Genomic DNA, 17306 nt, shown 5'->3' on the forward strand with positions numbered 1-17306 from the left:
TTGTATGGAAGATGGGCATTTAGCTTTCCTACAAGTAAATCCACCCCCCCCACACATTCAGACACACACAAACTTCCCTTTTCTTGATTGTATTAACACATAGGGTTATGTCATGATTTTAAGATGCATATTTATGTTTACATTATTATGATTACAATAACTGAGTTTTACAGTGACAAATGATCACATTTCTCTTTTTGCTCAAAGTTTTTTCTTCTTTGGAGTAAATAATTGTCTATTCTTTTTTGCTTAGTTGTTATGTGCCTTATTTTCCGCCAGAAATATAAATTACATCTTAAAGCAAGCTTTTCTTGTATTCCTTTGAGAATTTTCTTTAGGTGTCCTCTATGCCCTTGATCCAGTCTAGATTCATGATACTCTAGGACTCTTCACCTTGTCAGCCTTCACCATTGTTGAAGGAATTCCCTCCCTCCTCTGCACCTATACTCTCTTCTGTATTGTATCACTTTATTTTAGCTGCTCTGTTGGCGTCTATGTTTCTCCATTTTTGGTTAATTTCCTCATTTTGGTGGTGCTTATATTCCAGTAGCTTGCTGTGAAAAGGTTAATGAAAGGTAAGTCTTTTGAGGTCTTTGAGGGTTTTAAACAACTTTTCCTACTCTTACAAATTTTTCACTTATTTTGGTGTAAAATTCTGGATTGGAGTCATTTCACAGGAAGTCTCTCCCTAAACAAATCCCATGGCTACACATAGAACCTCTGGTCACTTTTTAGTGCCTCATTCTTCAACTGGAATGAATTGTAAGACCTGGATATGGAGTTATGTAAGCTAGCATTACCAGACAAAAATAGAGGTTCACTGGGGTTTCATTTTGCTCAGTATGTAGCCTTTCATTTAATCCTCTGCTTTTAGCATAGTACACTTGCCCCAGCCATGCCTAGAGTCTCCAGAATTTTTCAGGCTTAACCTCACCAGGGAATATACTTCTGGTATTCTTCTAGGTAAAGAAAGTGGTGCCTGGATGGGCAGGTTGGGAAAGAGGATCCAGGAGTCTAAATGCTCTTTATACAGATTTTCAACCAATAATCCTTTTAAAAAAAATCCCATCCTCACCCTTCTTTAGAGAAGTACCTCATACATCTATTTCTTGAGACTATCTGGGTTCTGCAATGAATATTATCATCATTCTTGTTTTCATTTAGAAGCTTTTAGTTTTATTCCATCTGCTTAGTCAATAGTCATCCATTTGCTTTTAAGCTTTCAAAATGTTGTTGCCACTTCTCTGCTTTTATCTTCTCTTCTGCTTTCTATGTTTTTGTTATTTTACTGACATTTTAGCAGGGTATTAGGAGGAAACAGTGGTAAATGTAGGCATTTAATTTGATATATTTAATCAGAAAACTCAAGGAAAACATTTATATATAATCTGTATTTCTCTTTGCCTCTATTAGATGAAGTTAAAGATAAAGTCCACATCAGCCTGCCTCAGGAATGGCTAGCTTCAATCACACTGGTGTTAACCATATAGTCTTCTATCTGCTGGGCATTCTGGGCTGAGAAGACCTACACATGTGGATTTCCATTCTCTTCTTCATCTCCTGTGTCTTCGTCCTCCTTGAAAATGGTCTGCTCATCTTCATTATCCTCATCAAAAGCAGCCTCCATGAACCTATGTATCTTTTCCTCTGTATGCTGGCTGGAGTTGACATTGCCTTTGCCACGACCACAGAACCCAAGGCATTGGCCATTTTCTGGTGCAATAATAGGGAAATCTCTGTTGATAGCTGCATTGCTCAGCTCTACTTTAAGCATTCCTCCTTCATTTCTGAGTCAGGCATCTTGCTGATTATGGCATTTGACCGCTACATTGCAATATGTTACCCGTTGAAGTACACCATGATACTCACCCACTCTCTGAGAGGAAAAATTGGTGTGGCTGCTTTCTTGAGAACACATTGTACAATTTTTCCCATGACATTTCTTCTGAAGAGGCTGACTTTTTGCAGAAATAATATCCTTCCGCATACATTCTGTGAACATATTGGCTTGGCCAAATATACGTGTGATGACATCCAAGTAAACATCTGGTATGGGTTTTTTGTCTTAATGTCAACAGTGATCCTAGATATTGTCCTCATTTTTGTTTCCTATGTTCTGATTCTCCATGCTGTCTTCCATATCCTCTCCAAAGATGCCCACCACAAAGCTCTCAACACATGTGGCTCCCATGTCTGTGTCATCATCCTCTTTTATGAGCCTTGGGTCTTCTCAGTTCTTACTCAGCGCTTTGGACACCACATCCCACTACACGTCCATATCCTGCTGGCCAATGTCAGCATGCTTGCTCCACCTGAATGCTGAATCCCATCATTTATGGGGTCAAGACGAAACAGATATGAGACCAAGTGGTTTATGTGCTGTTTCCAAAGCAGAAATGACTTTGGGGATGGCAGAGACTGGTTTCTCAGAAATTTTGGTCCTCCGTGAGATGTGCTTTGGCAGCAGTGAACGAGAGAACTGGAACTGAGGCACTAGGAAAAATGGCTCATTGAATATGGACCTCTGGAGCAACTTACCTGATCCTTTCTGACTTGCCTCTCTAATCAATCTGAAAGCAGTGCCTGTGGGTTGACTGAGACACTTACAGTTCATTATTTGGGGAATGGCAGGTTGCTCTCTAGAAATCACATCTAACTCCCTAATATTCAACTCAACTTAGGGAATAGTCAATGTAATATTTACGTCTCATTTAGATGAATACTAAGTTTTCTATCTTGAACTATGTTAAGCCCAGAGACATTTCACCACATCCATGGACACCCATGTAAAACCTGTATTCCTTCATATGCTTTCTCAAAGTATGATGGGTGTAACAATGGGCATCATTAAGGGAGCTATACTCCTAACTTTTGACTTTTTGGGAGTTGTTTCTCAAAGATCATCCCCCACCACATAGTACAGGAAAAATTCAGACTTCCTTTCCAGCAACAATTTCCACATCACTTTCTTTTTTGTTTGTTTGTTTGTTTTTGTCAGGAAGATCAGCCCTGAACTAACATCCATGCCAATTCTCCTCTTTTCTGCTGAGGAAGACTGGCCCTGGGCTAACATCTGTGTCCATCTTCCTCCACTCTACATGGGACGCTACCACAGCATAGCCCAAGCCTGGATCCAAACCCAGGCCGCCAGCAGCGGAGTGCTCACACCCAACTGCTACACCATGGGGCTGGCCGTCCATATCACTTTCACACAATCTGTGCTTCAGAATCAAGGAACTATATATACCTCTAATTTCTCCATGTTCGGTCATGCTTTTAAGTGTCTTGGTACATTTTTCCTAAGTGATACATTTGCCTGGAATAACCTCTCCTTTCCTTGACCTTTTAATGAATTCCCATCATTCATCTTTCCAGGCCCAGCTTGGTGTCACCTACTCAGTGAACTCATTGTAACCATCTCATCTCAAGATTAGGTACTTCTTCCTCTACAAGATGATACCATATTGTTGATGCTTCTTTTGAAAACATTTACTTTTTAAAACATAAGTTTCCATAGAGAAACAATGAGAAGAAAATTAAACTTGCATATGATCCCGCCACGCAGAGAAATTTACTGTTATCATTTTGGTGTATAATCTTCCCGATTTTATATTTAACTTTAACAATTATAACAATACACTCATATTCACAGGTTATGCATGATTCTGTATCTAATATTATCACATATATCCATTATGTGGCCATTTTCACATGACAAAACATTTAGAATTCTATAATATTTTCAATGGCTATATTTTATATCTTTCAATTATTTATAAAGAAAGCATGCATTAAAAAATTCTTTTTTACACTATTTGAGGTAGTGTTTACCCTTTTATTTTTTGATACTTATGTTTTTCTAATCATTAACAATATAAATGCTATGCTAGGGAAACTTCTGTGCATAAGATTTGTCTAATTTTTGTGCATAAGCTTTGCATGACTTTAGCCTTAAGCAGAGTTCCTCTGGCACATTGCAAATTTGCATCTAGAGAAGTTATTATTCATTTTCACTCTCATCAGAAATAAATGAAAGTGCCAAAATTTATTGCACCCTTACTAGCATTTAGTAAGTAGTTCTATTTTTAAAAATTCGCCATATGATAGGGTAAAATAATTTTTCATTGTCCTTTAATTTGAATTTATTTAGTTAATAGATGCATGGAACAATTTTTATTGTGCTTATTGGATATTGTGTTTCTTTGTGGGCTAATAATAACAACCATTTATTGAACCTGTGCAAAACTTGTTCTATACCTTATCTTATTTAATCTTCACATAGGACTTGTTATTGTTTCTATCATTTCCATTTTACGAAGACGTAATTTGAGGATCAGAGAGGACACGTAACTTTGCCAAGGTATTGATATTTATTGAAAGTATTTTCTTAGGTTGTTTAATTATAATTTCTGTAATTCTCTTTGGATGGTTTGGTTGGCTTTTGTTTTTCCTAAAGAAATACGTAAAATATTTTCAGATTTATCATTCTTTTCCTTTGTGAGTTTTACTGTTTTAATCTTAAACTATTTTCTTCAATTTATTTATTATTCTTAGATTTTCTTCTAAATTTTTTAGTGTATACTTTTTAAAAAAATTTTTTGTTTATTGCAGTAACATTGGTTTATTACATTGTATAAATTGGGGTTGTACAGCATTATACTTCTATTTCTGCATAGATTACATCATGTTCACCACCTAAATACTAATTACAACCCATCACCACACACATGTGCCGAATTATTCCTATCGCCCTCCTCCCTCCCCCCTTCCCCTCTGGTAACCACCAGTCCAATCTCTGTCTCTATGTGTTTGTTTATTGTTGTTGTTATCTACTACTTAATGAAGGAAATCATACGGTATTTGACCTTCTCCCTCTGACTTATTTCACTTTGCATAATACCCCCAATGTCCATCCAATTTGTCACAAAGGCCTGGAGTTCATCGTTTCTTATGGCTGAGTAGTATTCCATTGTGTATATACACCACATCTTCTTTATCCATTCGTCCCTTGATGGGCACTTAGGTTGCTTCCAAGTCTTGGCTATTGTGAATAACGCTGCAATGAACACAGGGGTGCATGTATCTTTGTGCATTAGTGTTTTCAAGTTCTTTGGATAAATACCCAGCAGTGGAATAGCTGGATCATATGGTAGTTCTGTGCTTGATTGTTTGAGGGATCTCCATTCTGTTTTCCATAGTGGCTGCACCAGTTTGCACTCCCACCAGCAGTGTATGAGAGTTCCCTTCTCTCCACATCCTCTCCAACACATGTTGTTTCCTGTCTTGTTAATTATAGCCATTCTGACGGGTGTGAGGTGATATCTCATTGTAGTTTTGATTTGCATTTCCCTGATAGTTAATGATTTTGAACATCTTTTCATGTGTCTGTTGGCCATCTGTATATCTTCTTTGAAAATATCTGTTCAGGTCTTTTGCCCATTTTTTAATTGGGTTGGTAGTTTTTTTGTTGTTGAGATGCATGAGTTCTTTGTATATTTTGGAGATTAAGCCCTCATCAGATGTATGGTTTGCAAATATCTTCTCCCAAAATATTAGTTTGTCTTTTCGTTTTGTTGATGGTTTCCTTTGCTGTGCAGAAGCTTTTTAGTTTGATGGAGTACCATTTGTTTATTTTTTCTTTTGTTTCTCTTGCCCGGTCAGACATGGTGCTTGAAAATATGTTGCTAAGACTGATGTTGAAGAGCGTACTGCCTACGTTATCTTCTAGAAGTTTCATAGTTTCAGGTCTTACATTCAAGTATTTAATCCATTTGGAGTTATTTTTTGTGTATGGTGTAAGGTAAGTGTCTACTTTCATTTTTTTCCATGTGGCTGTCCAGTTTTCCCAGCACCATTTGTTGAAGAGACTTTCTTTTCTCCATTGTATGTTCTTGGCTCCTTTGTCAAAGATTAGCTGTCCATAGATGTGTGGGTTTATTTTTGGGCTTTCAATTCTATTCCATTGATCTGTTCTTGTGCCAGTACCATGCTGTTTTGGTTACTATAGCTTTGTAGTATATTTTGAAATCAGCGAGTGTGATACCTCCAGCTTTGTTCTTTTTTCTCAGGATTCCTTTAGCTATTCGGGGTCTTTTGTTGTTCCATATAAATGTTAGGATTCTTTGTTCTATTTCTGTGAAAACTGTTGTTGGAACTTTGATAGGGATTGCATTGAATCTATAGATGGCTTTAGGAAGTATGGACATCTTAACTACGCTAATTCTTCCAATCCAAGAGCACGGAATGTCTTTCCATTTCTTTGTGTCTTCAATTTCTTTCAGAAATGTTTTATAGTTTTCCGTGTACAGCTCTTTCACCTCTTTGGTTAAGTTTATTCCTAGGTATTTTATTCTTTTTGTTGCAATTGTAAATGGGATGGTATTCTTAATTTCTCTTTCTGCTACTTCGTTGTTAGTGTATAGAAATGCAACTGATTTTTGTATGTTGATTTTTTATAGTGCAACTTTACCATATTCGTTTATTACTTCTAAAAGTTTTCTGGTGGATTCTTAAGGGTTTTCTATATATAAAATCATGTCATCTGCAAATAGTGACAGTCTCAATTCTTCCTTTCCAATTTGGATCCCTTTTATTTCTTTCTCTTGCCTGATTGCTCTGGCTAGGACTTCCAGTACTATGTTAAAGAGGAGTGGTGACAGTGGGCATCCTTGTCTGGATCCTGTTCTTAGAGGGATAGCTTTCAGTTTTTCACCTTTGAGGATGATATTAGCTGTGGGTTTGTCATATATAGTCTTTATTATGTTGAGGTACTTTCCTTCTATACCCATTTTATTCAGAGTTTTTATCATAAATGGATGCTGTATCTTGTCAAATGCTTTCTCTGCATCTATTGAGATGATCATGTGATTTTTATTCTTCATTTTATTAATGTGGTGTATTACGTTAATTGATTTGCGAATGTTAAACCATCCCTGCATACCTGGAATAAATCCCACTTGATCATGGTGTATAATCTTTTTAACGTATTGTTGTATGTGATTTGCTAGTATTTTGTTGAGGATTTTTGCATCGATGTTCATCAGTGATAGTGGCCTGTAATTTTCTTTTTTTTGTGTTGTCCTTGTCTGGTTTTGGTATCAGGGTAATGTCGGCTTGGTAGAATGAGTTAGGGAGCTTCCCCCCTCCTCAATTTTTTGGAAGAGTTTGAGAAGAATAGGTATTAAGTCTTCTTTGAATGTTTGGTAGAATTCACCAGGGAAGCTGTCTCGTCCTGGACTTTTATTTTGGGGGAAGTTTTTGATTACTGTTTCAATCTCCTTACTGGTGATTGGTCTATTCAAATTCTCTACTTCTTCTTGATCCAGTTTTGGAAGGTTGTATGATTCTAAGAATTTATCCATTTCTTCCAGATTGTTGAATTTGTTGGCATATAGCTTTTCATAGTATTCTCTTATAATTTTTTGTATTTCTGAGGTGTCTGTTGTAATTTCTCCTCTTTCATTTCTGATTTTACTTATTTGAGACTTCTCTCTTTTTTTCTTGGTGAGTCTAGCTAAAGGTTTGTCAATTTTGTTTATCTTTTCAAAGAACCAGCTCTTTGTTTTATTAATTTTTTTGGTCTCTATTTCATTTATTTCTGCTCTGATTTTTATTATTTCCCTTCTTCTACTGATTTTGGGCTTTGTTTGTTCTTCTTTTTCCAGTTCCCTTAGGTGCATTGTTAGATTGTTTATTTGAGATTTTTCTTGTTTGTTGAGATAGGCCTGTATTGCTATAAACTTCCCTCTTAGAACCGCTTATGCTGTATCCTATAAATTCTGGCATGTCATATTTTCATTTTCATTTGTCTCCAGGTATTTTTTGATTTCTTCATTGACCCAGTCGTTGTTCAGTAGCATTTTGTTTAATCTCCACGTATTTGTGGCTTTTCTGATTTTCTTCCTATAATTGATTTCTAGTTTCATACCGTTGTGGTCAGAAAAGATGCTTGGTATTACTTCAATCTTCTTAAATTTATGTAGACTTGTTTTGTGGCCTAATATGTGATCAATCCTGGAGAATGTTCCATGTGAATTTGAGAAGAACGTGTATTCTTCGGTTTTTGGATGGAATGCTCTGTATATATCTACTAGGTCCATCTGTTCTAGTGTATCATTTAAGGCCAATGCTTTCTTATTGATCTTCTGTTTGGATGATCTATCCGTTGGTGTAATTGGAGTGTTAAAGTCTTCTACTATTATTGTGTTACTATCTATTTCTGTTTTTATGTCTGTTAATAATTGCTTTATATATTTAGGTGTACCTACATTGGGTGCGTAGATATTTACAAGTGTTATATCCTCTTGTTGGATTGTTCCCTTGATCATTATGTAATGACCTTCTTTGTGTCTTTTTACAGTTTTTGTTTTAAAGTCTATTTTGTCTGATATGAGCACTGCTACCCCAGCTTTCTTTTCATTGCCATTTGCACGGAGTATGTTTTTCCATCCCTTCACTTTCAGTTTGTGAGTGTCTTTAGGTCTGAAGTGTATCTCTTGTATGCAGCATATATACGGGTCTTGTTTTTTTATCCAATCAGCCACCCTATGCCTTTTAATTGGAGCATTTAGTCTATTGACGTTTAAAGTAGCTATTGATAAGTATGTACTTACGCCATTTTTTAACTTTTTTTTTTCTCAGTGTTTTAGTAGTCCTTCTCTGTTCCTTCCTTCTTCTATACAGAATTGATGGTCTCTTTAGTTTGACCTCTGTCTGAAAGCTCTACTATTTAACTCCCCTCCTCCCTCCTTTCATGTTTTTGGTATCATATCTAAACTCTCTTTTGTGCATTTGTATCCATTACCCTCTTATCATGGAAATAGATAATTTTTCCTATTTGTGGTCTTCTCTTTTTCCCTTAATTCAGTCCCTTCAACATTTCTTGTAGCACTGGTTTCTTGGTGACAAACTCCTTTAATTTTTGCTTGTCTGGGAAATTTTTGATCTCTCCTTCCATTTTGCATGATAACCTTGCTGGGTAGAGTATTCTTGGCTGTAAGTTTTTTCCTTTTAGTGCTTTAAATATATCATGGCATTCTCTTCTAGCCTGTAAGGTTTCTGCTGAGAAGTCAGCTGATAGCCTTATGGGGTTTCCTTTGTATGTAACTTGACTTTCTCTTGTGGCTTTTAGGATTCTCTCTTTATCTTTAATTCTGGACATTTGATTATTATGTATCTTGGTGTGGGCCTCTTTGGGTTTATCTTGTTTGGAGCCCTCTGTGCTTCCTGTACATGGATGTCTGTTTCCTTCCTTAGGTTAGGGAAGTTTTCATCTATTATTTCTTGAAATAGATTCTCTGCCCCTTTGTCTTGCTCTTCTCCTTCCGGGCCACCTATAACATGGATGTTAGTGTGCTTGATGTTGTTCCAGAGGTCCCTCAGACTGTCCTCACTCTTTTTAATTCTTTTCTCTTTTACCTGTTCAGCTTGGGTAACTTCTTCTAGTCTTTCGTCCAGCTCACAGATCCGTTCTTCTGTATCCTCTACTCTGCTTTTGAGTCCCTCTAGTGAGTTTTTCATTTCCAGTATTGTATTCTTCATTTCTGATTGGTTCTTTTTTATATCTTCCATGTCTTTGTTGACATTCTCACTGAGTTCATCTATTCTTCTCCCCACATCAGTGAGCATCCTTAACACTCTTAGTTTGAACTCTCTGTCTGGTAGGTTGCTCATTTCTGTTTCACTTAGTTCCTTTTCTGGGGTTTTGTCCTGTTCCCTTACTTGGAATGTATTTCTTTGCCTCCTCATTTTGCCTCTTTCCCTGTGTTTGTGACTACGTATTAGGTAGGTCAGCTACGTCTCCTGCTCTTGGATAGGTGACCTTATGTTAGTGATGGCTTAGGAGGCCTGCCGTCTGCTTCCCTCAGTTCTCAATGTTCCAGGGGTGACCCCTATGTGGGCTATGTGTGTCCTTCTGTTGTGGCCTGTTTGCTCTCCCTGTAGGCGCCCAGGGAGGCCAAGTTATGCTCCTGGCCAGCTGTTGTAATGCTCAGCTGCTTGTAGTTGTTGTGGGCCCTTCAGTCTCTTTATCAGGTGTGGGGAGCCCCAGCACAGTTGGCTGCATGTTGTAATACCACATTTGTGTTACAGTATTTCTTTTAAGTGAGTAGGCCCCCAGTGTGGCAGGTTGTTAGGCTCAGGGCCTTACAATTGCTATAAGCCTCAAGCCTATATGTCTCGTATCAGCTCTCTGAGGATTGCAGCTGGGTGGGGCTGGCCTCAGGCACGGGAGCACCCAATTGTTTCAGGCTTTGGAAGGTGGGGCAAACCCCCTATGTGGTTCTTTGAGAAGCACAAGTCTTCTGCAGCTGACAAGCCCTGCCGCCCACAGGTCCACACACATAGTCAACACAGTCCTGCCCCGTGTGTGTGCCCCGACCTCCCGATGCGGACCCAGTCTCTCCACGGTGGGACTCCCACACATTCCACCACTGCCCCACACTCTCCACCCAGTCCTTGTGCATGCCCTGCCCCACTGAAGTCGGCTCAGTTGCCAGGCTGCAGAGAATCCAGTCACCAATCTATACAGGCCTACAAGCTGCCTGAGGGCTGCTTGTTGGGTGGGGCCAGTCTCTAAGGTGGGCTGCCTGCCCTGGCTGAGCTGGATTAAATGGTTGCTGTAGTTGGTGGGGCAGACCCTGGGCTAGCAGGCCCCAGGGGGAACTCCAAGCAGGCCCACACCAGGCCACAACAATGGCCGCCGCCAATGTCCCAGTCCCTGGAGAGGTCTCACCTCTCACTGAGATGCACTCAGGGCCTATTAGGTGAGTCTCTTTTCACCAAATCACTGTCCACCTTTCTTTCTGGTGATTTTAGGTTGCTTTCTGAAACGGGTGAGTTTGGGCATGAGTCCTTTAAGAGCTGGTTTTAATGTCTTTGTGAACCAGCTTTTCTGGGGGTACTCCCCAATGTTTTAGTAGCAGGCAAAGTCAGATATTATGCCACTCGTCTCGATTGTGCTGGGTCTACAAAATGCCCACAGCAGGGGCGCTCCCCAGCTCAGGGCCCCGCTCCTCCAGGGAGGGCTGCGACCTGTGGGCTGCTCCTGGGTGGCAGTGAGGCTCTGCGGCTTGTGAAAGCAGCGTTTTTCCTCTCCAAAAGGGAGAGGAAAAACTCTTCTACCTCAGTTAGGATTGTCCGTTGTTGCAGGAGTTCCTCTTATCCAGTTTTCAGTTCTGTCTCGGGGTAATTTTTCCACGAGTAGTTGTAAATTGGCTGTGTCCGCGGGAGGAGGTGAGTTCAGAGTCTGCCTACCCCGCCATCTTGTACACTCGCCCTAGTGTATACTCTTTTATATTTAATTTTTTGAGAACATATGTTAATAAATTAACAAAACCAAGCAAAATAAAGAAAACAAACTTCAATGAACAATAATCAGAAAACCAAGGCACAATTGTTAAATTTTATTATATTTTTCAGTTTTTATGTGATTATATCTTTCTGTGCATGTGATATAGTTATCTTCTTTTCTGTAACATTATATAACATGACTTTTGTCACACATTAAAAAATGGTGTAAATTTCCTAATATGTAGTATGAGTTAAGGAATAGGGAGAACAAGCTTATTAGTTGTACTTTTCAAACCTTCCGTACAATACCAATCTAAAAAATTATTTAGCAGGCTGGCCGCGTGGCTTAGCATTAAGTGCGCACGCTCCACTGCTGGCGGCCCGGGGTTCGGATCCCGGGCGCGCACCGAGGCACCGCTTCTCCGGCCATGCTGCGGCCACGTCCCACACGCAGCAAATAGAAGGACGTACAACTATGACGTACAACTATCTACGGGGGCTTTGGGGGGGAAAAAAAAGGAGGAGGATTGGCAACAGATGTTAGCTCAGAGCCAGTCTTCCTTAGCAAAAAGAGGAGGATTAACATGGATGTTAGCTTAGGGCTGATCTTCCTCACACACACAAAAAATTTATTTAGCAATTATTGGAAAAGGAGTTAAATTTCTCACAGTGATTATTATTTGCCAGTTTCTTGTAATTCTTAAAATTTTTATGCTGGAAGAGTTGATCTCCTAAACATGACAATTTTGAGAATGTTTACTGTTTAGTTGAATATGAATATAGCTGCATATGTTTTCCATTGGTTAGTGTTTTCTTAGTAAACCATTTTATATCCTTTACTCCCAAGCACGTTGTGGCAATATGGTTTAGGTTGATGCCCTTTAAACCACATAAAATGATTTTTTGTTTCCATAATAGCTGATAATCTTTGAATTTTAACTAATAAATGTAGTCCAGTTACATTTTTTATGAATTTGCTGTTCTTTTTAAAAATTCTATCTTTTATCTATCCTGCAAGTCATTTAACCTCTTTTTATTATTTTGTATCTCTTTGTTTCTTTATGTTACATTGGGGTATATTTTTCTAATCTATTTCAAGTTTCTGATGATCTCTTTAGCTCTATCTAATAAGCTATATAACCAATCCACTGAGTTTTATTTTTTCTTAATTTCAAGGATTGCATTTACTTACTTTTTATTGAGGTAACATTGGTTTATAACATTATATAAATTTCAAGTGTACATCATTATATTTCGACTTCTGTATACACTACATCACATTCACCACCAAAAGCCTAGTTTCCATCTGTCACTGTACAAATGTCCCCCTTTACCTCTTTTGCTCTCCCCCACCCCCTTCCCCTTTGGTAACCACCAGTCTATTCTCTGTATCTGTGTGTTTGTTTGTTGCTGTTGTTTTTATCTTCCACATATGAGTGAAATCATACAGTATTTGTCTTTCTCCATCTGACTTATTTCGCTTACCATAATATCTTCAAGGTCCATTCATGTTGTTGCAAGTGGCAAGATTTCATCTTTTTATGGTTGAGTAGTACTCCATTGTATATATCTACATACTACATCTTCTTTATCCATTCATCTATTCATGGGCACTTAGGTTGCTCCCAAGTCTTGGCTACTGTGAAAAATGCTGCAATGAACATAGGGGTGCATACATCTTTTCGAATTAGTGCTTTCCTGTTCTTTGGATAAATACCCAGAAGTGGAATAGATAGATCATATGGTATTTCTATTTTTAATTTTTTGAGGAATCTCCATACTGTTTTCCACAGTGGCTGCGTCAATTTACATTCCCACCAACAGTGTCTGAGGGTTCCCATTTCTCCACACTCTCTCCAACACTTATTTTTTGTATTTTTAATAATAGCCATTCTGATTGGAGTGAGGTGATATCTCATGGTTTTGATTTACATTTCTAGATAATTAGTGATGTGGAACATCTTTTCATGTTCCCATTGGCCATCTGTATATCTTTTTTGGAAAAATGTCTGTTCAGATACTCTGCCCATTTTTAAATTGGGTTGTTTGTTTTTTTTTTGTTATTGAGTTTTATGTGTTCTTTACATATTTTAGATATTAACCCCTTATAGGATGAATGATTTGCAAATATTTTCTCCCAATCAGAAGGTTGTGTTTTCATTTTGTTGATGGTTTCCCTTGCTGTGCACAAGCATTTTAATAAAAATTATATGATCATCTAAATAGATGCAGAGAAGCACTTGACAAGATTCAGCATCCATTTATGATAAAACTCTCAATATAATGAAAGGAAAGTACTTCAACATAATGAAGGCCATATATGACAAACCCAATCAGCCAACATCGTACTTAATGGTGAAAAGCAGAGAGCTATCCCTCTAATAACAGGAACAAGACAAGAATGCCCACTCTCACCACTCTTATTCAACATAGTATTGCAAGTCCCAGCCAGAGCAATTAGGCAAGGAAAAGAAATAAAATGTATCCAAATTGGAAAGGAAGAAGTAAAACTGTCACCAATTTGCAGATGACGTGATTTTATGTATAGAAAACCCTAAAGAATCCAACAAAAAACTGTTGAAATAATAAATAAATACAGTACAGTTGCAGGGTACAAAATCAACATACAAAAATCAGTTGCATTTTTATACACTAACAATGAAATAGCAGAAATAGAAATTAAAAATATAATCCCATTTACAAATGCAAAAAAAAAGAGTAAAATACCTAGGAATAAATTTTACCAAAGAGGTGATAGTCCTATACACTGAAAACTATAAAACATTGTTGAAAGAAATTGAAGAAGACACAAAGAAAAGGAAAGATATTCCTTGCTCATGGGTTGGAAGAATTAACATAGTTAAAATGTCCATACTTCCTAAAGCAATCTACAGATTCAATGCAATCCCTATCAAAGTCCCCATGACATTTTTCTTGGAAATAGAACAAAGAATCCTAAAATTTACATGGAAGAACAAAAGACCCTGAATAGGGATAGCAATCCTGAGGAAAAAGAACAAAGCTGGAGGTATCACACTCTCTGATTTAAAAACATGCTACAAAGTTACAGTAATCAAAACAGCATGGTACTGGCAGAAAAACAGACACACAGATCAATGGAACAGAACCGAGAGCCCAGAAATAAACCCACACATCTATGGACATCTGATTTTTGACAAGGGAGCCAAGAACATGCAGTGGAGAAAGTCTCTTCAATAAATGGTGTTGGGAAAACTTGACAGACACATGCAAAAGAATGAAAGTAGATCACTATATTACATCCTACACAAAAATTGACTCAAAATGGATTAAAGACGTGAATGTAAGACCTGAAACCATAAAACTCCTAGAATAAAACATAGGCAGTACACTCTTTGACATGAGTCTTAGCAATATCTTTTTGGATATGTTTCCTCAGGAGAGGGAAACAAAAGAAAAAATAAACAAAAAGGATTGCATTTAAAAAAAATAGATATTTTTAAGAGCAGTTTTACATTTATAGAAAAATTGAGTGGAAAGTAGAGATAATTCCCATATACATTCTTCTGCCTTTCATCCTCCCTTGCTCAGAGAGTTTCTCCCATTATTAGCATCTTGCATTAGCGTGGTACATTTGTTGCAATTAATAAGCCAATACTGATACATTATTATTAACAAAAGTCCATAGTTCACATTAGGGTATGCTCTTTGTGTTGTACACTTCTATGGGTTTTGAAAAATGTATAATGACATGTATCCACCATCATAGTATCATAAAGAGTATTTTCAATGCCCTAAAAATTCCCACGTGCCCCCTATTTATCCCTCCTTTCTCTCCCTGAACTCCTGGATACCACTGACTGTTTTACTTTCTCCATAGTTTTGTCTTTTCCAGAATATTATAAGGTTGGAATCATACAGTATATACCTTTCATAGACTACCTTCTTTAACCTGCTGTTAAGCATTTAAGGTTCTTTCATGTCTTTTTGTGACTTGATAGCTCATTTCTTTATATTGTTGAAAAATATTCCATTGTATGGATGTACCTGAGTTTGTTTACCCATTCACCTGTTCAAGACAATTTGGTTGCTTTCCACATGGACATTGAAGTCCCTACGATACCAGTGCTAAGGATTTGCATGCATTTGTTTGTGAGGGAATCTAGAAGACCTTCAGACAGCATTGAGGAGTAGGAGAAAGTAGATAACATGAGTCTCAAAGCAGCATTAGCTTCTACAATAAAGTGAATGAGCACTAGTCCGGAACAAAACCTGGGCAATATTTTGAAGTAAAATGGCCCCCAAATGGGTTTATATCTTTAAAATATCAAGAGCTTCCACAAGTTCTAAATATATGGCACCAAAATATTACTGGACAAAAATACTTAACTGAAGATTTTGCTTTTTATTTTTTCTTTATTGTCTATTTTTTACTCTGTACCATAAATTCCACAAAGGCACCTGTCGTGTTCACTCCTGTATTGCAAAATGCCTGGCACAGAGTAGGTTTCCCATGAAAAAAATGTAATTTCTCCACCAAAAAAGAATTATAAATAATTATTAAAGTATGAAAACATTTACATCAATAATAAAAAAATACTACATGGAAATAGAAACATTGCCATAATAATTTCCTTCTTTTGAATATCAAATATTTAAATAAAATAATCCAGAACACATACAAAAGTTTATTATAAACGTGTTCATCACAAAATATTTTTTTACTTGAAGTAACATTGGTTTATAACATTATATAAATTTCAGGCATACATCATTATATTCTGTATAGACTGCATCATGTTCACGACCAAAAGTCTTGTTTCCATCCATCACCACACGCATGTGCCCATATACCCCTTTTGACCTCCCCTCACTCCGTTCCCCTCTGGTAACCACCAATCTGCTCTCCATATCTGTGTTTGTTTGTTTATCTTCCACATATGAGTGAAGCCATAAGGTAATTGCCTTTCTCCATCTGACTGATTTCACTCAGCATAATACTCTCAAGGTCCATCCACATTGTTGCAAATGGCAAGATTTCATCTTTTTTATGGCTCAGTAGTATTCCATTGTGTATATATACCACACCTTCTTTATCCATTCATCCACTGATAGGCACTTAGGTTGCTTCCAGGTCTTGGCTATTGTGAATAATGCTGCAATGAACACAGGGGTGCATTTATCTTCTCAAATTAGTGTTTTCGTGTTCTTTCAATACATACCCAGAAGTGGAATAGCTGGATCATATAATATCTCTATTTTTAATTTTTTGAGGAATCTCCATACTGTTTTCTATAGTGGCTGCACCAATTTAAATTCCCACCAGCAGTGTACGAGTGTTCTCTTCTCTCCACATCCTCTCCAACACTTGTTTTTTCTCGTCTGTCTAATAGTAGCCATTCTGACAGGTGTGAGGTGGTATCTCATTGGAGTTTTGATTACCATTTCTCTAATAATTAGTGATGTTGAACATCTTTTCAATCACAGAATATATTTAACAGAGAACAATGGGAGTTATATGAATATTCAATAATAGTGGAATGGTTAAACATACTGTAGAACATCACCAAGGTGAAATCTTTAGTCACTCAATTTCTTCAGGAAATATTTGTAGAGTACTATGTGTGTGGCATTGTGTCAGACTAGAGACAAATGCAGCTGCATTAAAGGAGCTATGTGGTTTATAGGACATTTGTTACCATTGAAAATTCCTCTATTATGAAATTTATTGAAAGAGCATGCCACATGTACACTATGATCTCAACAATATATAAATCCATAAATAGGGGAGAAAAAAGCGTGGAGGGTTATCAATGAACATATTCCATTGATAATCCATGGATGATGGAATCAAAGCATTAGTTTAACATACAAAACAATATAAATACATTTTAAGTGGATTTGATTTTGTTCCACATTTTATTATGGTGCTGTCAACATAGTTAGCACTTGCTACATGTTGGTTGAATGGGTGGTGAGTGAATAAATGAATATTGAGAGAATCTACGGGATTCCAGCTCCTAAGGTGCTCTGTGCCT

At 37.4% G+C, this 17306-nt stretch overlaps 1 protein-coding gene and 1 pseudogene across 1 annotated transcript; both read left to right on the forward strand.

Annotated features, from left to right (window-relative positions):
* Nucleotides 1–1531: 1531 nt before the first annotated feature.
* Nucleotides 1532–2323, forward strand: LOC131407963 (olfactory receptor 52B4-like). Its single transcript, XM_058544549.1, has one exon. The coding sequence runs from the start codon at nt 1532–1534 to the stop codon at nt 2321–2323; it is 792 nt and encodes a 263-aa protein (XP_058400532.1).
* An 8355-nt stretch (nt 2324–10678) lies between these two features.
* Nucleotides 10679–17306, forward strand: part of LOC131408698 (olfactory receptor 52B4-like) — a 52948-nt pseudogene continuing 46320 nt past the window's right edge.

Source organism: Diceros bicornis, chromosome 7 (assembly GCF_020826845.1).
Source record: "Diceros bicornis minor isolate mBicDic1 chromosome 7, mDicBic1.mat.cur, whole genome shotgun sequence".
NCBI lineage: Eukaryota > Metazoa > Chordata > Mammalia > Perissodactyla > Rhinocerotidae > Diceros > Diceros bicornis.

Coding starts and splice junctions, on each gene's coding strand:
- LOC131407963 (XM_058544549.1), top strand. CDS start 1,532: ATGTGGATTTCCATTCTCTTCTTCATCTCCTGTGTCTTCGTCCTCCTT.